Raw genomic sequence first — 23,078 nt, 5'->3', positions numbered from 1 at the left:
GGAGTTTCGCTGCAGCCCTGCAGTTGATTTGTGGGATTTGCAGGTCTTAGAGAGGTGAGAGCCCAGAGTATCCGATGGCTTTTGGTTACATTCATCTCCAAGTTAGGTGAACAGCGGCGCTTAGAGCCCTAAACAGTTACTGCACCACTTAAAATTGTAATACTGTTTGCTAGATTACAGAGGGGGAAAATACTTCTTGCTTTCTATAGTTTGCTTTGCATTTATTTAATTTGGCCCTGAATTTTATTTTAAAAGTAATTGCCAAGAAGTGTGGGATGAAGTAGATTTTAAGTCTTACAAAGTATTATAAAATGATCAGATTTATGGGTGAGCATCACATTAAATTACTCCTATTTCTGGAAGACATTTACTTTTAAAAAAAGAAATTACTAAATTTTATTTATTATGCTTTAAGGTTTATTATAAATGTTGTCAATATCTATTATCAAATAAGTAGAAGCTCCAGTTGTCACTCGCAATTAATTCACTCAGACTAAAATAGACCTATTGAGATGATTGGCTCAGAAGTTGTTTTATTTTGTTTAAACTAATTAATCATTATAGCAAGATTTTTGTAGGTATTTGCTTCTTAATTTTCTTTTTCTTTTAAATATATTTTATTGATTTTTTTTACAAAGAGGAAGGGAGAGGGATAGAGAATTAGAAACATCGATCAGTTGCCTCCTTCACACACCCTACTGGGGATGTGCCTGCAACCACGGTACATGCCCTTGACCGGAATCGAACCTGGGACCCTTGACTCCGCAGGCTGATGCTCTATCCACTGAGCCAAACTGGTTAGGGCTTAATTTTCTTTTTTAAATGCCATTTTAAATTACACATTGATAATGTTTCAAATTAACATTGTAAAATGCTAACAGTTTAAGTTCTACTTTCAAGTTTTATCAGAGGTTATACTGATTTGCTTCTTTATTTAAATTATTTATACTTTTTCTTGCTGAAACCGGTTTGGCTCAGTGGATAGAGCGTAGGCCTGCGGACTGAAAGGTCCCAGGTTCGATTCCGGTCAAGGGCATGTACCTGGGTTGCGGGCACCTCCCCAGTGGGAGATGTGCAGGAGGCAGCTGATCGATGTTTCTCTCTCATCGATGTTTCTAACTCTCTATCTCTCTCCCTTCCTCTCTGTAAAAAATCAATAAAATATATTTAAAAACAAAACAAAAAAATAAATAAATTATTTATACTTTTTCTATTTGAAAACACTTGAAAGGCACAATTGAATTTATAATAAAAAGTAAATGTCCATCCCATTTTTCACCAATGAGAGAGAATTTAAAGCAGACAATTAAATTCTTAAAGTAGACATATATTCTAAAATTACTTTTTAAAAAATACATTTCTTTATTCATTTCAGAGAAGAAGGGAGAGGGAGAGAGAGATAGAAACATCAATGATGAGAATCATTGATCCGCTGCCTCCTGCACTCCCCCTACTGGGGATCGAGCCCACAACCTGGGCATGTGCCCTTGGCCAGAATCGAACCCAGGACCCTTCAGTCTGCAGGCCAACGCCCTATCCACTGAGCAAAACCAGCTAGGGCTCTAAAATTACTTTTACTTTTATGAGTATTTTGGTCAAAAGAACCACAAAAATCAAGGAAAACACAAAATTATAAAAAAGTGCCAATACAAACAAATGTCTCCTCAATGCTTTGTAAAATGGCCACTAATTGAAGCAGTTGCTAAGGGAGATCTAGTAAAAGGCTGAAACGATGTGTTATCATCTTGAGTATATACTTGTTTATATACCAAGTAAGCAATTTTGTCTAAAATTTTAAGAATTCAACTCTACATTTTCCCTAGAGACAGTAGAATAACTAAGAGATGTCTAGCTTTATTAGTTTAAGGTTGCAAAAAAAAAAAAAAAAGGAAGTTAAAAACATGATCTTTTCTTGGATGGAAGAGTCTATAGAATGAGCTTCAATACAGATTAACCCTGAAAAGTAAGTAGGAAGAACATACTTTTATCTTCAGATGAGCATAATGGACCTACTACTAAGTCAAAAGATTTTTACACACACACACACACACACACACACACTAGTACATTGCATGGAGTTACAATGGGTCCATCTACAACAAAACAAAACCCCAGGTTTCTAGGTGCTTTTGAAACAAAAGGGGAAGCAAATAGAGACAAAACGTTGGATTAGTATGAAAACCATAACAGTTAAATCAGTTAAGAAAAATATCTAATTTTACCCTCTTTTTTTGCTTTAAAGCAGCGGTTCTCAACCTGTGGGTCGCGACCCCTTTGGCGGTTGAACGACCCTTTCACGGAGGGTCGCCTAAGACCATCCTGCATATCAGATATTTACATTACGATTCATAATAGTAGCAACATTACAGTTATGAAGTAGCAACGAAAATAATTTTATGGTTGAGTCACAACATGAGGAACTGTATTTAAAGGGCCAGAAGGTTGAGAACCACTGCTTTAAAGGCTTATTTAAATGACTACCTACTTTTACATTTATAGTATGGCAAGGCTGAAGAAAAATCATGAATTAAGTGATAGAAAGAAACATTTCAGGGAAAATCTCAAGCTTTTACAAGAGAGCCCATTGCCTTGTATGATGTTTCCCTCTGTAGATAAACCCACACCCTCAATCCTTCCTAAATCTGAGCCTGGAAAGATATCCCTAAAAGACGCATAACTGCTCCTACTTCAACCTCCCTTGAAGAATGGTGTGACAGTTTTTTGACTAGCTACAACTTTCCGAAGACAACCTTTAGATTTGAAACTGTATGTTTCCCTGTGAACATGGAGAACTGGGTAGGCCAAAGGAAGCAGGTTGTGCTTAAAGGAAACTCACCGGCTGGGAAGTCGACTCACTGGAATTACAAAGTGGAAATAAGGCCCCAGCTGAATCACCACAAAGTATGTCTTGTCCTGAACTCAACTGCTCATTACATTTTAGAAAATTAAACTCTGTCTTTCCAGCTTGGGCCACGCACAGATTGTAGGAATAAGGTAAAGTCCCTTCACTGTAGTTGGGGGGAGCCACAGGTCCAGACTTGACACAGAGACCAGGCTGAAAGCAGCCCCAGGTGGTGGGGCTGGAGGGGCGTCGCAAGCGCAGTGCGACCGCCAGTATCACCGCGAGGAGGAAGAGCACGGAGATCAAGGCCAAGGCCACCACCAGATAGAACTGCAGCTCAGCCTGGGGGTCAGAGGGCGTAGGACGTTCGCTCAGGTCCGGCAGCGCCTCTTGCAGGCTGTCAGCAAAGACCAGGAGCAGCGTGGCGGTGGCAGAGAGGGGTGGCTGTCCCCCGTCCCGCACGGCCACCAGGAGGCGCTGGCGGGCCGCGTCCCTGTCGCCCAAAGGTCTGGCCGTGCGCACCTCGCCCGTGCGCAGCCCCAGGCTGAAGAGCCCGGGCTCGCTGGCCTGCAGCACGTGGTAGGACAGCCAGGCATTGTGTCCCGAGTCCGCGTCCACCGCCACCACCTTGGTGACCAGGTAGCCCGGCTGCGCGGCGCGCGGCACCGTGTCGAAGAGCGCAGAGCCGTCGGGCCCCAGCGCCGGGTACAGCACCCGGGGCGCGTTGTCGTTGCGGTCGCCCACCAGCACGCGCAGGCTCACGTTGGCGCTGAGCGCGGGCGAGCCCTGGTCGCGCGCCTGCAGCGTCAGCTCAAAGGCGCGCAGCTGCTCGTGGTCGAAGGCGCGCTGCGCGAACACCACCCCGCTGTGCGCGCTCACGGACACGTAGGACGACAGCGCCCGTGGCTCCAGGTCGCTGGCCACGATGGAGTAGGACACCTGGCCGTTGGGTCCCAGGTCGGGGTCGGAGGCGCTGACCTGCGCGATGGAGGCCCCGGGCGGGTTGTTTTCTGGCACGTGGGCCAGGTAGGCTGGCTGCCGGAAAACCGGGGCGTTGTCGTTGACGTCGGTGACGCGCAGGGTGACGGTGGTGCTGGAGGAGAGGGGCGGCTTGCCCCTGTCGGTGGCTGTGATGGTGACATTGTACTCTGGGGTCTGCTCACGGTCTAGAACTCCGTCTGTCACTAATTTATACGTGTTTCTCGAATAAGTTAGCAATTTAAACGGAACCTCACCTTCTAATTTACAAGTAACTTCTCCATTGTCCCCCGAATCCTTGTCACGGACTTTAAGTAAAGCAATGTATGTTCCTAGCCTGGTGTCCTCCATAATAACATCTGTGAGAGATTGAAATATCACTTCTGGGATATTATCATTTACGTCTAGGACTTGTATCTCCACGGTACACTGGGCAATCATTCCTCCACCATCCCTTGCTTCCAAAACGATGGAATATTCCTTGACTTCCTCAAAATCTAGTGTATTTCGAGTAGTAATTTCCCCAGTAGTAGAATTCAGGTCAAACTGGGTGGTCTGGCCTGCTTCAGTGAAAGAGAAGGTGATCTCCGCATTGACCCCCTCATCCTGGTCGGTGGCCATCACTCTAAGCACAGTGGTGCCTGGGAACACGTTCTCCGGAAGGCCCACCCTGTATAACTCTTGGCTGAACACTGGAGGGTTATCATTGGCATCAGTCACGAGGACTTGTATCTGAGCAGTGCTGCTTAGGGGTGGATCCCCGCCGTCCAAGGCAGTCAAGGTCAAGTGGTAGGACTTCTGCTCCTCCCGATCTAAAGGCATCTTCAATGCTAGCTCGGGGTATTTGCTACCATCTACTTTCTCCTTATTCACGAGTAAGAAATGATCATTGGGACTGAGCTGATAATTCTGTAATGAGTTGGTACCAATATCTGCATCATGGGCAGATCCTAAGATAAATCGTGCCTCGGGCTTTGTGGACTCACTTATTTGCAGCTCAAAGGAGTTTTGCATGAATTTGGGAGGGTGGTCATTAATATCCTCGATCTCCACGTTCACGTGGTAAAAGTTCAGTGGCTTTTCAGCAACAGCCTCAAATTCCAGAGCGCACACTGGCTTCTTCCCGCAGATCTGCTCCCGGTCCAGCCTGCCGCTCACCAGTAAGTCCCCGCGCTCTGCGCTCACAGTGAAGTAAGGCTTCTCAGAGCTGACGCGCAGTTTTCGAGTCGGTAACTCGCGGACACCGAGTCCCAGGTCCTTGGCGAGGTGCCCCACCACCGAGCCCTCGGGCATTTCCTCGGGAATCCGGTAGCGCAGCGGCTCGGAGAGCGCCGGGCAGAACAAAGACAGCAGGAAGGGAAAGAGCACCGGCCGCCGCTCGGCCCAGCCCCTGCCCCCAGCGCCGCCCCCCATCCCTCTGCTCCCCTCAGCGTGCTCACCGGCCTGAAGACGCCGGAGGACCAGTGACGTCTGTGTCGCGGATGCCCGGAGCCCCGAGCAGCCTTTAGTTCCTGCGTGGGGGTCAGGGTTTCTTCTTTTCCGGGGGAGGGAGCGGTGGAAAGGCCAGCTCTAGCGAGTGAGCGGAGGAAAGCGAGCTGCGGCTGCGCGAGGCGATCGCCAGCGCCCAGCTCTCCACTCTGGCCAACAGCGGCGCCCAGAGTCCGCACTGTGAAACTGCAGCCTCTGCTGCTTCAGGCTAACCAGCTACAGTAAGTATAATCGTGCGCTGGACTGGACAAGTTTTATGTCTATGTATTTATTAATGTTTAATTTGTATCATTATCCCATTTCAAAGTTTTAAGGAAATCACATAGATTGAATACATAAACTCTGTTTGTTAACATAATTATTCCCCAATCTTCAAATCCACACTAGTAATAGATGACTATAACAGACTTGGTCAAACGATCTCGGAGTACAGTAATTTTGAATACTTATTAGTTAGCAATACATTGGATAAAGTTCTATGTTTCTTCCTTTGTTTCTTTTCTCCTTGTTTTTACATTTTGGGTATCTCCATGTTCATTCCCTTTAATTTTTTTTCCCAGAGAGCATCAGTAATTTTCTTTAAAAGGGCACAATTTATACTTACCTCCAAATACCTCTCTTCTTCCAAAATTGTTTCCGTGATTTATTTATAGTAATATTACCTGATTTTAAATTCTAGTATCTCAGTCAATGACATAATGTAGCCAGAAAGGAGTTAGCCTATCCCTCTCCGTCCCATTACACAATTATTTTCCTAGTTATGAAATGTAACATCACTCCTCAAAGTTATCAGGGGAATAATATTTTACCTTGCAACACAAAGTGACTAATTATGGTCTATTACCCTGAGTCATAGTTCTCACTTCTGTACTTATATAACGTCCCATGATGACTTCAAATAAAGATAGTTCCTAGAAAGTTTATTTGCAGTAGCTCATGAGTTTAGCGACAATTTCTCCCCTTTGTTTAAAAAATGTTAAGCATCTAATAAATTGGATAGGGTAATTTTCTTTTTCAATATGCCTGATAACCATATTTCTGCTTCACAGAACGTTAGTAACATTGACTGTTCCACAAGTGACTATACATCTGAACACTGCAAAATATGTAAAATATACTCACAGTATTACACATTTTCTTTATATGGAAAATATCAGCAAACACAACACTCTACTAGAAAAACTGTTTAAATTAACACTCAAAAGGTTGCTGGAAACAAGATTACCTTGTCATCAACCCCTTCCAGATGCTAATCAATTGACGGATTGAAGTGTACTGAAATTTTATACTTAGAGCAGCAATTTTCAACCAGTGTGCTCAGGTAGGCACACTGGTGTGCCTCAGAATTTTTAAAACATGCAACACCTGATTATTTAGTCAGGGGAACTGACCTCTTTTCCCTTGGATTGTCAAATAAAAAATGACAACAGCCAACACTACTATAGGCAGCTGGTGCAAATGAATCAAAATTATACCTATATTTTGTCAGGTCAGCAAAAAATATAGTTTTCAGTGTGCCACATAATTTTGGTAACTAGTTATGTGTGCCATGAGATGAAAAAGGTTGAAAGCCACTAACTTAGACTATAAAAGTAGTTAGTCCCAGATTACATTATTTCTGACTGAATTTTTGAGCAGACCCAATAAGTAAAGTCCAACTACTGGTCTAGGACTTGAGTATGTGAGATGTTTGTTTCATAAAGCCAGCATCCCAGGATCCTACTTGGAGAGCCCACAGTCACACTTCACATGGCTGTACCACTAAAACTGCACAAAGGAATTTTGTGGTGAAACATGTAACTGCCTATTTCACAAATGCCACTTACAATACTTGAAAAGACATTTTATTTGACGTCATATTTTATTGTTTTTGAACAACGACCTTCAGTGTGGCAGTGGACTCCATGCTTATCATTGATATAAAAATGATTGAAACACAGATTGCTATAGTGAAGCTTGAAACGCACATTTTTTTTTCTTCAGGCATTTTCCCAACCTTCCACCAGGACCCAACTTTAATAGACCCGTATGCTTTAAATAGGTCAGGAAGCAAGTGAGATTTTTCAAGGTCATCAAGTTGAGGTACATGGAGGCAGAAGCCAGACACAGAAAAAAATTCAGACCGAAACAATCTGCAAGAGCCTTTTGTACATCTGACCTAAAGAGAATCCTGAGCAGTCCCTTCATTCTCCTTGATAAACTACATGGACTAAGAACATCAAATGGAAACTAGGTGGGAGGTATACAAATGTGATAGTCCACTTATTCATAATCTCATCCATAGGCATCTCCTATAGAAATGATACCAAATCTTATGTTAATAAGTGCTCCATGTTAAAATATCACCACTGGAATAAACCATTTAACATGCTTTAACTTTTTAAAGTGTTGTTTTGTTTTGTTTTTTACCGCATCTTCAAAATACTGCCTTCACAAAGCAATAAAGATATTTACACAAAGTATAATTCCTCAAGAATATAAAGCTAAATGAATGATTGTACTCACCTGAATACTTTGAGCTTCATCCTTACATTCATGAAAATCTATGGGTGCTAAAAAGGGATCTTTTTTCTCACAGCTGTCATCACTGATGAGCGTGTCTGCATAGTTGGGCTGGGGGAAGATCAGGTGACTCTTTCCTGAGTCCGCGGTGAGGGAGACCTCCTGGGAATAGGTCTGCAGGAATGCGTGCACCCCGTCCACACCCACAAAGTGTGAAGCTGGCACCCCAGCGAACCCGCCCCCTGAAGCTTGGAGCATGCGCGATGTGGACCAGCGCCTCAGTCTGAGTGCCAGCAGGATGATAACAAAGGCGAGAAAGACGCAGGAGACCACAGCCACTGCCACCACCAGGTACAGAGTGAGGCCTGGGGCTTCAGAGTCGTGAGGGACCTCCAGGCTGCCCAGGTCAGCCAGAACATCTGGGATGCTGTCAGCCACCGCCACAGTGAGCGTGACAGTGGCCGACAGAGGGAGCTGGCCATGGTCCTGAACTGCCACCACCAGGCTCTGCTTGAGCGAATCTCTATCCAACAGGGCCCGCGCAGTGCGCACCTCGCCCGTGTGCAGCCCCACCACGAAGAGTCCTGGCTCGCTGGCCTTGAGCAGGCGGTAGGACAGCCAGGCGTTCTGGCCAGAGTCTCTGTCCACTGCCACCACCTTGGTCACCAGGTATCCGGGTTCTGCAGAGCGGGGTGCCAGCTCCACACCAGTGGACCCGTCGGTGGGGATGGCAGGGTACAGTATTTCGGGTGCATTGTCATTCTGGTCCAGCACAAACAGACTCAGGGACACGTTGCTGCTGAGCGGTGGGTCCCCGCTGTCATGAGCAGTCACTCTCAATTGCAAGTCACGGAACTGCTCATAGTCGAAGGAGTGCAATGCATACAGGACACCAGTGTCAGAGTTGATGGAGACATAGGAAGATAGAGGCACACCCTGGATGGTGTCTTCATCCAGGGAGTAAGTGACTCTGGCATTCTCATCACTGTCAGGGTCGTGTGCAGTCACAGTGAAGATGGAAGCACCTCTGGGGTTGTTCTCAGGGACATAGACAGAGTAGGCGGAGTGGGGAAAGGATGGTGGGTTGTCATTGGTGTCTGACACCTTTATGGAGATGTGAGTTTCTGTGGACAAGGGCGGGGTTCCACCATCTGTGGTTTTCAGTGTGATGTTGTACACAGAGAGTATTTCTCGGTCTAGGTTTTTTGCTGTCACCAATCTATAATAATTGTCTATTGATCTTTCTAACTTGAAAGGTAGATTTTCTGAAATAGTGCAGGTCACCTCACCATTCTTTCCGGAATCTCGGTCTTGAAAGTATAAAAGAGCAATTACTGTTCCAGGGGGAGTATCTTCAGGGATTGAGCTGCTTACAGATGTTATAGTCACTTCTGGGGCATTGTCATTCACATCTAAAATGGTGACCCGTACTTTAGCCCTTGTCATACTATCAGCACCGTCCTGAGCCTGAACTTCCATTTCATAGTAGCTGGATTCTTCATAATCTAGGCTTTCTGAAGTTGACAATTCTCCTGTGTGGGAGTTCAGTTGGAATATCTGCAGAATTTTTGGAGTTATTTTCCAAAAAGAGTATGTCACTTCCCCATTGACTCCCTCATCGAGGTCGATAGCATTTACTGTGAGCAGTCTTGTGCCCACCGGCACATTCTCAGGGACAGTGACTTGGTACTGAGGCAAAGAGAAGACTGGCGCATGATCATTCACATCCAACACCACCACTTGGATGCGGGCGGTGCCAGATAAGGGTGGGTCACCACCGTCAGAGGCTGTGAGGAGGAGGTGGTGAATCGCCTCCTCCTCCCGGTCCAGCACCCGCTCCAGCACTAACTCCGGATATTTAGTTCCATCCTCTCCAGTTTGCACAAGCAGGGAGAAGTGGCGATTGGGGCTGAGCTGGTAGCTCTGGAGGGAGTTTGTGCCCACATCCGGATCCCTAGCCTCTTTTAACGGAAACCGCACCCCAGGAGCTGTATTCTCCATTATTTTTACATTCATTTCTTCAGTCAAGAACCTAGGAGCATTGTCATTAACATCCATTATTTCCACTTCTATAGGGTAAAGATTCATTTTATCTTCTATCAGGATGTTAAAACTCACCAGACACCGCGCGCTCTGAGCGCAGAGCTCCTCCCGGTCTATCCTGCCCGCCGTGACCAAGCTGCCAGTTCTCTTATTCAGAGCGAAAAGCTGCGTCCTACCTCTGGAGACGATGCGGACTCCGCGCTCCGCCAGCTCCTGGGCCTCCAGCCCCAGATTCTTGGCGATATTACCCACAAAAGACCCTTTGTCTGTCTCCTCCGGCACAGAATAGAGAATGTGTCCTGCCCAGGCTTCGCTCCGGGTTCCCAGGAGGATGGAGAGCAGGATGAATCCTCTGTAATTCCGGCCCCTCTCCGGGGCCGCCATTGTCGTGCAGATCATTAGGCCCTGGGCTACCTCCTGCTGTGTTTCCGGATGTTTCCTGGAACGCTCTGTATTCGGAAAAGGAGCCCCAAATCCAGGAGAATATGGGTCTGAGTTTGATGTTCCTTGGAAAAGCGTTTGTCTCAATCTGGCGTTTCGTTGTCCTGTAAAAGCTCGGTAGTTCCGGCGGATCTTTCTCCTGGTTGGTGAACAGCGGCGCTCAGAGTCCTTACTATGTTACTGCACCACATTGAAGGCAAAATAATTGCTTTTTCAGAAAACTGGTTTTAGCCTTCAAAATTCTTCCGTTTATATTTCTTTAACCCAAAAACATGAATTTTAAGAAACTGTGAATTGATACAACAATGTTCATGGATGAGTGTTTATTAGTCCCTAATGATTTTTGAAAATTCCTTGGTTTGCTTTTCAACTTTGAAATGACTCTTGGATACTGCCTCACACTTTATTTACTCCACATAGAGAAAATCAGCCATTGCAGGTGAAAAAAATGATTTGTTTTAAAAAGGTGTGTGTATACATAAGAAATATGTTGTATAGAAACTGTTTACATTAGAGTAAAACAAATTTATTTTATTTTTTTAAAAGAATTTTTTTGCTCTTTAATCCTCACCGGAGGATATATTTTTACTGATTTTATTTTATTTTTTATGTTTTAATATGTTTATTGATTTCAGAGAGGAAGGGAGAGGGAGAGAGAGATAGAAACACCAATGATGAGAGAGAATCATTGGCTGGCTGCCTCCTGCCTGCCCCACATTGGGAATCAAGCCCACAATCCTGGTATATGCCCGCACTGGGAATTGAACTGTGACCTCCTGGTTCCACTGAGCTATGCCAGCTAAGCAAAACAAATTTAAATTAATTAAATACTATTGAACACATACTATGCACTAGACACCACCATGTAAAACTCAGAGAGTCAAATTTGTCTTTAAATTATGAAGAGGTAGTTTAATAAAGCTTTTGATTTGATTAAACTTTGGAGATGGTTTAGTCCAATACCTTCATCTTAATGATTTTAAAAATTAGAGGGAATTGCCTTTGTCTTGGACTATGTAGTAGTAGAACCTGTGTCGAAATATTGATATCCTCACTCCCTTTCTTCTGAGAAAAAAAGAGGAATAATTGTTGGCCTTAACCGATGCTTTATGCTCAAAAAGTACCATTAGAGAAGAGAAGCTAAGCAGCAACAATCAGTTATAGAAACAACTTATTTGGGACAGAAGGCCAAAGTAAGCAGAGGTTCTACTGGTTGTGAATTCATAAGAAAATGTGTGTTAGTTTGACTGCTTCTTTTCATTATGCAATTCAAATAATCATCCAACCCTATTCCAGAATAGTTAAAGAAAGGTCGGTCTCTAGACAGAGAGCCATTGAGCATGCATGCAGGACTGTCCTGAAAGGATCCTTAGAGGTTTTCATTTCTCTACCTATGTTAATGAAACAAAAAGCAATTCTTGATGGATCTGAGGTTACACTGAGCTGGTAGAAATAAAACACAGTCCCTTCCACATAGTTGCAGGAGAAAAGAAAGTAACCAGTTTTGGAACGAAGATCTAGCAAGACATAGCCTTGCTTTGTAAATTATCTTAAGCCCCCATGGTGGTAGCTAGCAAGACCAGGAGGAGGAACTAGAGGTAACATCGAAAATGCTTAGCTGAGTTGGTGTTCTCTGATGGCATTGCTCCAAAATACAGGTGATACTTTGAATGAAATGCTGTTTCAATTTATGAAAAATAACTCAGTCATGTTTGTTTTTACCAAGCAGATAAAAGAACTTTTGTTCAAAGGAACCAATATGAGTATTACAGATTAATTTCAAAAACAGGAGTTAAATACATTTTGTTTAGTAGTAATTTTGAACTTCTTGCTCATGTAAGCAAAGCATATGGTCATAAAAAATCATGAGTACTTGCAGACATGTGCAAACACAACTTTCATGTCTGGATATTATGGCTTCCAATGCCGTGATTTTTTTAAATCTGATATTTCAAAACTCACAGTGTCATCTCATATTTGTCTCTTATTCTACTATTTCATTAAAGTCTCAATTAACTTTACTTCTGGGCACCTTCTTTGGAGTTAAATAAATAATATCTAGACAAATGAGATTATACACATACTCTGAAAATAAAGCACACTTTAGAAATTAAATGGCTGTATCATCTCTAGTATCAAGTTTTCTAAGTTATTTTACAACATAAAATTAAATATTAAGAATGTATACTAGAGTACCACAATATGTTTAAATATAACATAAGCCTACAGTGTAAAAGTCAAAATAATTCTTTAGTTTTAAAGGGAGTATGTTATTATTGATTTAGTTTTGGGACAGAATCTTGACCTTCATTTGTTTACTTGCATTAAAAATTATATGGAAAGTCTACTTGACTTCCCAGGCATTGAGTTATCTTCTCCCCTTTCTTTATGAAACTTTTAAAAAATTGAAGAACCATTTGTTTGGACTTCTGTTTAGGTTGTCATTTCCAGGCAAAGATATAGGTATTTTCCAATGATTCGAAGATTTTACTGCTTCCCCTTTGATAACTGCCACTTCAACAGAAGTTTGATCAGAAACTGGCGTTTTTCACAGATAATAAAATAGCCCAATGGTTTGGTACATTTTTCTTGAAGCTTCAAAATTTAGTGCATACTCAAAATCTCAGACTATCTTATTCATAATAATGTACATGGTGTGTAGGTCAAAGAGCATTATTTAGTCAGAACTTAGCAAATTCCATGGTTGCCAGGATTGAACACTTGATCAGTTCACATGAATGAATTATTATTGTGAGAGTATAATCTGATACTTTTTCTGTCAGTAAAATATTTTATTTAAATGAAATGGTCACAGGTTACTCAGATAAGAGAATAAAATAAACCAGATACTGCCCTGGTTGAGTAGCTCAGTTGGTTAGAGCATCCTCCCAATACACCAAAGTTGCAAGTTCAATCCCTGGTCAGGGCACATATAAGAATCAACCAATTAATGCATAAATAAGTGCAAAAACAAACTATCTATCTATCTCTCATAAGTAAATAAAAATAGACCATTCTACTATCCCAGTTAGTGAGCAGAGAAGAGAATAAAATAAACCATTGTACTACTATTCATAAAACCACTTAATGAGCTTATAACAATGAAGGTTCAAGATGTAGTTTAAATTATCCAGAATTGGTGATGTAATAAAATATCTAACATTTACAGAGTGTATTCGTAAAAGATACCATCTGACTACCTTGATCAATACCAAAGATTCAAGGGAAATAAAATTGTTATTTACTATTAAATTCTGATTAAAACCATCAAAGAATTATATTAAAAATGCCTACGCAAATCAGCTTTGAAAGTGTGTCTGACTGAAATCTCTTGGTTAGTCATATACATTTGGGATCTTTTTTTTTTTTTTTAATATATTTTATTGATTTTTTACAGAGAGGAAGGGAGAAAGACAGAGAGTCAGAAACATCGATGAGAGAGAAACATCGATCAGTTGCCTCCTACACATCTCCTACTGGGGATGTGCCCGCAACCCAGGTACATGCCCTTGACCGGAATCGAACCTGGGACCTTTCAGTCCGCAAGCTGACGCTCTATCCACTGAGCCAAACCGGTTTCGGCACATTTGGGATCTTGAAATAAATAATTCTACAGTTGCTGAAGTATAATTACCACAATACTGATTTAGAAAAACATGTATTATACCCTTAGCAGCTAATTTAAAGACATCAACTCAATCAGTTTTTATGAAGACTGAAAATTTCAGGTTACAAAAGAAATTCTCATTCATTATCAAAGTATCTTCTCAATTGTTTATTTTACTTGTGCAATTGTTTGTTTTAGATGCATAAGTAATCAATCTATTCTTTATCAGATCATAGACTAGTCCAGCTCAGAACTGGAACAGAACTTGACTATCATGTAGTTCAACGACTTATCAAAATATATTATCCCCAGTATTCTATTAATTCCATGGCCATTAACTTAGGTACTTTTTAAGAGTGCCAATAATAGAATCTCCTAATTCCTTAGCAGTCCATTTTCTGATAAAACAACTTTGACATCTCAAAACTTTTCTTTTTTAAAAATGTATTTTTTTTTTTCATTTCAAAGAGGAAGGAAGAGGGAGAGAGAGATAGAAACATCAATGATGAGGGGGAATCATTGATTGGCTGCCTCCTGTTGGGGATAGAGCCTGCAACGCTCAACCCCAATATGTTCCCTGATGGGAATCAAACTGTGATCTCCTGTTTCATAGGTTGTTGCTCAACCACTGAACCACACTGGCCAGGCTGCTTTTCTTTTTCCTACTCATCAAGCCATAGTTTCAGTCACATCTTTGGGCCACAGTGAATTAGACTAATTATTCTTTTAAATGACAACCCTTTGTTCCTTAAATATTTGAACAGAGTTCCTGCATGACAGAGCCTTATTTTATCTGGGTTACATTTGCTAATTATTTAAATTCTTAGTTGAACATTATTAAGTCTTTATTCTCCCATTCATTAGTCACTCCTCTATTTTTAGAGTTGTATCCTGTGACACTATGAGCATATTTTAACATTCACTTTCTCTTAAAAATTATTGAGAGAGAGAGGAAGGAAAGAGAGAGAAACATGGATTTGTTGTGCCACTTATTTATGCATTCATTGGTTGATTCTTGTATGTGTCCTGACCAGGGATTGAACCCACAACGTTGGCAATGGGAACGATGTTCCAACCAACTGACCCGCCAGGGCTAATTTTCATTTATTTATTTATTTAAATACATTTTTTATTGTTGATAGTATTACAGATATCTCCCATCCCCCATTTTCATTTTAAAATATTTCCCCATATTTTCTGTGAGGTACATAAGACAAGTCTTTTTAATTTAATTTTTACTTTGAGGACTATTGATATTGTGACTGGCCCAAGATGAAAAACAGATAGTTTCAAAGATATTCAGGTAGTTCCAAGGATATTCATGTCTTCAAACACCAATCTGGTTTTCTTAATTGTTTTAATCTTTTATATAAATAATTTTTTATTACTAAGTAGTAAGGGGGGAAATCTCTCACAGATCTCCATAATTTCAGAAAATACTCGCTATTAATTAAAACTGGGGGAAAAAACCCAAGAAGTTGAGCTTCTTTTTAAAAACCTGCAATTTAGTTTTCACATTAGAACAAGAATCTCAGAAATGTCACATAATGGAAAAGAAATATCTAAGAAATGAGATGTATGTAACCAAAGGCACAAAGAGCTTGCCAAGAGGAGAAAAGTAAAAGAAAATCCAGGGCATACATTATTAAGATTATTTTGGTAAAATGTAAGAAAACTAAGATAGAGCTCTATTAACAAAGAAAAACTGTTATAAAAATTATATGATTCACTGCAAAATACTAAAAAGACTAAGCTCTGATCAAATAGAATTTTTAAATTTTCTGTTCAAATAAAACCAATAAAAGCAATAATCTCACCTGAACAAGGGAGCCTTCCTCTTTACAAAAACCTGAGTCTTCCTGAAGCAAAAGAGGATCGCTTTTCTCACAGCTCTCCTGGCTGATGAGTGTGTCTGCATAGTTGGGCTGGGGGAAGATTAGGTGACTCTTCCGAGAGTCAGCAGTGAGGCAGACCTCATGGGAATAGGTCTGCAGGAAAGCCCGTACTCCGTCCACGTCCATAAAGTGCGAGGCAGGTACGCCCACCAACCCACCTCCAGAACCCTGCAGATGGCGTGACGTGTGCCAGCGCCTGAGCCTGAGTGCCAGCAGGATGATGACAAAGGCGAGAAAGACGCAGGAGACCACAGCCACTGCCACCACCAGGTACAGAGTGAGGCCTGAGGCTTCAGAGTCGTGAGGGATCTCCAGGCTGTCCAGGTCAGCCAGAACATCTGGGATGCTGTCAGCCACCGCCACAGTGAGCGTGACAGTGGCCGACAGAGGGAGCTGGCCATGGTCCTGAACTGCCACCACCAGGCTCTGCTTGAGCGAATCTCTATCCAACAGGGCCCGCGCAGTGCGCACCTCGCCCGTGTGCAGCCCCACCACGAAGAGTCCTGGCTCGCTGGCCTTGAGCAGGCGGTAGGACAGCCAGGCGTTCTGGCCAGAGTCTCTGTCCACTGCCACCACCTTGGTCACCAGGTATCCGGGTTCTGCAGAGCGGGGTGCCAGCTCCACACCAGTGGACCCGTCGGTGGGGATGGCAGGGTACAGTATTTCGGGTGCATTGTCATTCTGGTCCAGCACAAACAGACCCAGGGACACGTTGCTGCTGAGCGGTGGGTCCCCGCTGTCATGTGCAGTCACTCTCAATTGCAAGTCACGGAACTGCTCATAGTCGAAGGAGTGCAATGCATACAGGACACCAGTGTCAGAGTTGATGGAGACATAGGAGGATAGAGGCACACCCTGGATGGTGTCTTCATCCAGGGAGTAAGTGACTCTGGCATTCTCATCACTGTCAGGGTCGTGTGCAGTTACAGTGAAGATGGAAGCACCTCTAGGGTTGTTCTCAGGGACATAGACAGAGTAGGAGGAGTGGGGAAAGGAAGGTGGGTTGTCGTTGGTGTCTGCCACATGTAGAGAGATCAAGGTTTCTGTAGACAGAGGTGGCACCCCTTTGTCTGTGGCTGTCACAGTGATATTGTACAGGGATACCTGTTCTCGATCTAGAACTGTATTGGTCACTAATCGATAATAATTGTCTACTGACTTTTCTAGCTCAAATGGCAGACTTTTTGAGATAGAACATGTTACCAGGCCATTCAGTCCAGAGTCACGGTCATATACTTGAAAAAGAGCAATTACTGTTCCTGGAGGAGTACTTTCCACAACTGACTTGCCTCCAGATGTGACTATTACTTCTGGTACATTATCATTCACATCTAAGACAGTTATTAAGACTTTTGCTCTGCCTTGTAGACCTGGCTGATCCCGAGCTTCAACCTCCAACTCATAAAAGCTGGAATCCTCATAGTCTAGATTTGCAGAAATTGATAATTCTCCCGTGAAAACATTCAAGCAGAAAATCTTTGAGATCTTTTCTGTTATTCTCACAAAGGAATATGTTACTTCTGCGTGGACCCCTTCATCCTGGTCGGTGGCATTTACTGACAACAGTGGTGTACCTATTGGCAGATTTTCAGGAACACTCACAAGGTAGACAGGCCGAGTAAACACTGGAGGATTATCATTTGCATCTAGGACAGTTACCAGAATTCTCGCAATGCCTGAACGGACAGGGTCACCTCCATCCATGGCAGTAAGAACCAAGTGGTGAATAGACTGTCCCTCCCGGTCCAGAGCGTGCTCCAGCACCAGCTCCGGGTATTTGGGCCCATCAGTTTCACTTGACACGTCCACTGAGAAGTGACTACTCCCGCTGAGCTTGAAGCCCTGAAGAGAGTTCACTCCCACATCCGGGTCAGAGACCTCCACTAGTGGAAAACGAGAGGATGGGACTGCGTTTTCAAGAATTTTCACTTCCAATTCTTCCCTTAAGAATTGGGGTGTATTGTCATTAATGTCCACTATTTCCACCTCTACGGGATAAAGATTTAATTTGTCCTCAATGAGGATGTTAAAACTCACCAAACAACGCGGGCTCTGAGCACAGAGCTCCTCCCTGTCTATCCTGCCCGCGGTGACCAAGCTGCCTCTTTGAGTATTCAGAGCAAAAAGCTGCGTCCTACCTCTGGAGACAATTCGGGCTCCGCGCTCCGCCAGCTCCTGGGGCTCCAGCCGGAGATCTTCCGCGATGTTGCCCACGAAGGAGCCTTTGTCCAGTTCCTCAGGAATGGAGTAACGGATTGGTCCAGCCGGGACCCCGGCCCCCCACAGCGTCCCCAGGAGCATATAAAGCAGGACAAACCGGCTGTGGTGCCAGCGCCTTTGCAGAGCCGCCATTACTGGCTCCTTATGGACTTCCCTGGAGGGATGCGTAGGCGGAACAGGTTCGCTCTGTTCTTGGGCTTCTCAGAATTAAAGTTCAAGATCCATAAACAGGCAGAGTTCCGATGCGAGGCGTTTTAGGTCAGAATTTTTGCGCAGCTGCAGAGCTTTTGTATCTGATCTGCTTTGTGCTTGGAGGATGTAACTGGAGTTCTCATGGCTTTCCTTACCCGGGTTAGTGAACAGCGACGCTTAGAGTCCTAACTTAATACTGCATCGTATTTGTGAAAAGATCATAGAGAAGATCTGAATTCAGCTAAATCTGCATAGATAGCACTTATAAAATTTCTCTCCCCAAGAGTGAGAAGCATTTGGAAAAATAAAAGAACCTATTTTAATAATTTTAAATGCTCCCTGGAATTTACCATTCATTTTTGTGGTGATATCTCTTATGGCCTTGGAGAACAGAAAGATTACACTTTTCTGTAAATCTTTAATTATCACACCCCACCGCAATTTATATTTGTCCCATTTTCAATAAGGGAACCAACAACCACAAACATATTTGAACCAATTCACCTAGTGACAGTTAAGTGTTGTCATTTAAAATTTTTCATTATCTATTTTAAATCAAAATGTAAATTAAGCCCTAATTTAGCCAATATCTGTGTATACTTTTTAAAACGTGCAAACGAAGTGAAAATATATGGGCTACAATGAAAAATATTATATATTATAGAGTATAGGGTATATATAAACCACAATTTAGGATTGACTGCATTGAAACTAAGAAAAACACTTAATTGTCTGGATTTATGTTTAATTATATATAGCTAATGTGTCTCACAATGAGTGTGTGAGGTACAAATGTATTAAAAATGTTTCAGGATATATTGTTTTAGGATTAACAAAAATTTCAAGACCATCACAAGGTGACTTTGTATGAAAGAAAAATTGCAACACAGATAAACAAAGAATTTCCAACACCCTCACTGTATGCCCTCCAAATCAATAGAACACAAAATCAAGATATGTTTAGCCGGTGTACTTTTTACCTCTAAAATTATGAATTGAAACCTAATTATACTTACAGGAGGAGAGTTTTGAAGTAACTCACCTGTTGCAACTTGACTGAATCAGATGTCAGTTGGGGATTATCATTACGGGTACTCTCAAACCAAGAGGCTTCATTACATAGAAGATCTTGCGGTGGAGCATTTTCAGGATTTATATTGACAAATTTAAACTCAGTCTTGGAGCAGTGTGAGGCAGCGCATAGATTGTAGGAATAGGGCAAAGTCCCGTCGCAGTAGTTGGGGAAAACCCCAGGTCCAGCCTTGGAGCAGACACCACCTGTCTGAAAGCAACTCCAGGCAGCGGGGCTGGAGGAGCGTCGCAGGGTGAGGGCGACCGCCAGAATCACCGCCAGTAGGAAGAGCACGGAGATCAAGGTCAACGCCACCACCAGATAGAACTGCAGCTCAGCCTGGGGGTCAGAGGATGCTGGTTGGTCACCGAAGTCTGGCAGTACGTCCTGCAGGTTATCAGCAAAGACCAGGTGCAGCGTGGCGGTGGCAGAGAGGGGTGGCTGTCCCCCGTCCCGCACGGCCACCAGGAGGCGCTGGCGGGCCGCGTCCCTGTCGCCCAAAGGTCTGGCCGTGCGCACCTCGCCCGTGCGCAGCCCCAGGCTGAAGAGCCCGGGCTCGCTGGCCTGCAGCACGTGGTAGGACAGCCAGGCATTGTGTCCCGAGTCCGCGTCCACCGCCACCACCTTGGTGACCAGGTAGCCCGGCTGCGCGGCGCGCGGCACCGTGTCGAAGAGCGCAGAGCCGTCGGGCCCCAGCGCCGGGTACAGCACCCGGGGCGCGTTGTCGTTGCGGTCGCCCACCAGCACGCGCAGGCTCACGTTGGCGCTGAGCGCGGGCGAGCCCTGGTCGCGCGCCTGCAGCGTCAGCTCAAAGGCGCGCAGCTGCTCGTGGTCGAAGGCGCGCTGCGCGAACACCACCCCGCTGTGCGCGCTCACCGACACGTAGGACGACAGCGCCCGCGGCTCCAGGTCGCTGGCCACGATGGAGTAGGACACCTGGCCGTTGGGTCCCAGGTCGGGGTCGGAGGCGCTGACCTGCGCGATGGAGGCCCCGGGCGGGTTGTTTTCTGCCACGCGGACCAGATAAGAGGCCTGGTGGAAAACAGGAGCATTGTCGTTGACATCATCGATGTTTAAGGTGACACTTGTTTCGGAGGAGAGGGGAGGTTTGCCCTTGTCGGTGGCTGTGATAGTGATGTTGTATTCCATAGTCTGCTCTATATCTAGGGCTCCATCTGTCACCAACTTGTATGTATTTTTTGTATCTTGAACTATTTTAAATGGGGAGTTTCCATTTAGTTGGCATAGGATTTCCCCATTAAAGCCAGAATCCAGATCATGTGTTTTGATCAGGGCAACAACAGTCCCCAGCTCTACATCTTCTTGTATATGTTTAGATTCAGAATCCAGGGTTATCTCAGGAGCATTATCATTTTCATCCAAAATATCTATTTGTATTTTACAATGTGCTGTGTGACGTCCACCATCCTTTGCTTCTACCCCAATTGTGTAGCGCTCTCTCTCTTCAAAGTCCAGTCCGCCACCAGTGGAGACTTCCCCTGTTTGACTGTTCAGCTTGAACAGCTGTCTCACTGCCTTACCAATGTTGATGAAAGCGTAGGTGATCTCGCCATTGATGCCCTCATCCAAGTCAGTGGCCATCACGCTTAGCACAGAGGAGCCAACTGGCAGGTTCTCTGGAACACTGACCCTGTAGGTGTCCTGGGTGAACACTGGGGGGTTATCATTTGCATCTGCTACAATCACCCTGATCTGGGTGGTGCAGCTTCTGGCAGGCTCACCCCCATCCACAGCGGTGAGGACCAGGTGGTGGCAGGACTGCTCTTCCCTGTCCAGGGGAGCCTTCAGTACCAGTTCTGGGTACGTAGTGCCATCAGGGTTCTCTTTCTGGGTCAAAGAGAAGTGTGGGTTGGGGCTGAGGTAGTACCGCTGCAGGGAATTGACCCCTACATCAGCGTCTTGTGCGGATTCCAAGGCAAAGGTGGCCCCCGTGAGGGCCAGTTCACTGATTTCCAGTTCAGTGATATTTTGGCTGAAGGCCGGTGGGTTGTCGTTGACGTCCTGAATCACCACGGCTATATGAAAAAAGTTCAAAGGCTTTTCAGCAACCATTTCGAATTCCAGAACGCAGGTTGACTTCTTGCCACAAATCTGCTCTCGGTCTATACGGTCGCCCACAAGTAAGTCCCCGTTCTCGGTGTTCACTGTAAAGAATTTCTTCTTGGCACTAACCCGCAGGTTCTGAGTAGGCAAATCTCGCACACCAAGCCCCAGATCCTTGGCGAGGTTCCCCACCAGCGAGCCCCTGGCCAGCTCCTCGGGAATCGTGTAGCGGATAGGCTCGGCGAGCGCCGGGCAGAACAAAGGCAACAGGAGGAGAAAGGGCGTTCGCCTCCGCCCAGCCTGGCCCTGCGGTCCCCAGCGGTCTCCCATCCCGCTTTCTGAGCGTTTTCCTTACTGATTCCGAGGAGCAGCGATCGATCCCTAAATAATCCCAAGAATTCTCTGAGCAAGAGTGATTCCTTGATTTGTCTCGGCAGACACACTCTGTGATCGCTAGCTTCTCTGCCGAGAGCCGGAGAGTGCACGGTTCTTCCGATTCCTCGGTCTGAGGGCGAGTCCTTTTTCGTCAAGAGCCGACACTTCGCCCAGCTCTAGCCGACAGCGGCACCGCGCGTCCCGGCCGCAGAACTGCAGTAGTGGTTACGAAATCAGCTCCGATCGGAGCCGCCTGGAAGACAATTCCACTGTGTCCTGATGCAGGTACTTTTCTTCCCATTTTACAAGGATGTAACATTTTAAATGTTTACTATGTCTTCGGCCTTGTTGTCATTTCTTTGAATGTGAACTGTACTCATCCAAATTAAGTGAGTGTTACTCGTCAGAGAGCAGACGTACCTTGCTGAACATATGTATTGACATAGTCGTGCTTTTAGTTCTCATTGCCATAAAATGGCCATAACAACATATTCCCTGCTTACCTTAGTAGAACTGAGGGCAAAATAAAAATAATATATAGGAAGTAATACAAATGAAATAGTGCTGGTGGTGGCAGATGGTGTAATTCGTAAATTCTTAAAATGACAATTTGTATGGTTATTCCACTCTAGTTTCTTTTCTTGTTACTTATAAAATTAATAAATCTCATAGCTTTTAGTTTTGTCCTATGCTTCACTTTCTTCTAGCTTATCTTTATCATCTTCTTCCCAAAGTAATTGATAGATATCAAGGAGATTGGTGGTCTTTACAAAATAGAAGTATGGTAAGAAGCAAGATACTCTATTTTCCTTAGTTTCCAAGTGTCTACTGCCAATTAAATGATTATGATTTAAAAATTATACTACTCATTTTATTTTTCCGCAATACATTACTGTCATCTTTAATTGCATTGTTTCTTCTCAAGTATCTTAACAGTGGTGAGTTATTCAGATTATGGGGGTGAAGCATGAGACTAATGATTATATATCCCAAAGAGAGTAATCTATGTTGTTCACTTTTCTTTGGGCCCCAGGTCATACTTTGATAATTATTGACACTTTCTTTGTCAATAAGCATTCCAATTTTCATGTTTCTGATGGATGTATTACAGTTTCTATTCCATTTCCAAACTAGAAATATTCATAAAGAAATTGTTTTAAACCTACATAATGTCATTCTAAAATTTGACAGGTGTGTAGCAGTGTTGAACTTATAATGGAATACTATTAGAGCAACTTGAACTGCTCATTGTATTTAGTATTCTAGACAGAAACTCATTAGCATCTCTATACAAACATAAAAACATTACTTACTCAAGACCTTGTTCCAAAACATGACTGAGTAAGTGCCTTTCCACAA

At 43.9% G+C, this 23,078-nt stretch overlaps 1 protein-coding gene across 7 annotated transcripts in view; it reads right to left on the bottom strand.

Moving 5' to 3' along the window:
• The window catches only part of LOC308518976 (protocadherin gamma-C4), a gene marked incomplete at its 5' end in the record, with an annotated part of 148,230 nt that overhangs the window by 96,896 nt on the left and 28,256 nt on the right, over window positions 1-23,078 (bottom strand). Inside the window, one exon of one of the 7 annotated variants that reach the window (XM_081090830.1) lies at window positions 19,251-22,443. The exons of 4 other annotated variants lie outside the window; for them this stretch is intronic. In XM_081090830.1, coding sequence (XP_080946956.1) covers window positions 19,251-21,674 — 2,424 coding nt within the window. Of the gene's footprint in view, window positions 1-2,836; window positions 5,234-7,813; window positions 12,899-19,250; window positions 22,444-23,078 lie in introns of those variants that run through there. 2 more of the 7 variants (XM_081090838.1, XM_081090833.1) reach the window with 2 other exon arrangements.

This window comes from Myotis nattereri, assembly GCF_964212035.1.
Source record: "Myotis nattereri genome assembly, chromosome: 5".
In the NCBI taxonomy this organism is placed as follows: Eukaryota; Metazoa; Chordata; class Mammalia; order Chiroptera; family Vespertilionidae; genus Myotis; species Myotis nattereri.
Note: the sequence above shows the minus strand (reverse complement) of the source record. Positions and strands in the feature narration are given on the sequence as shown.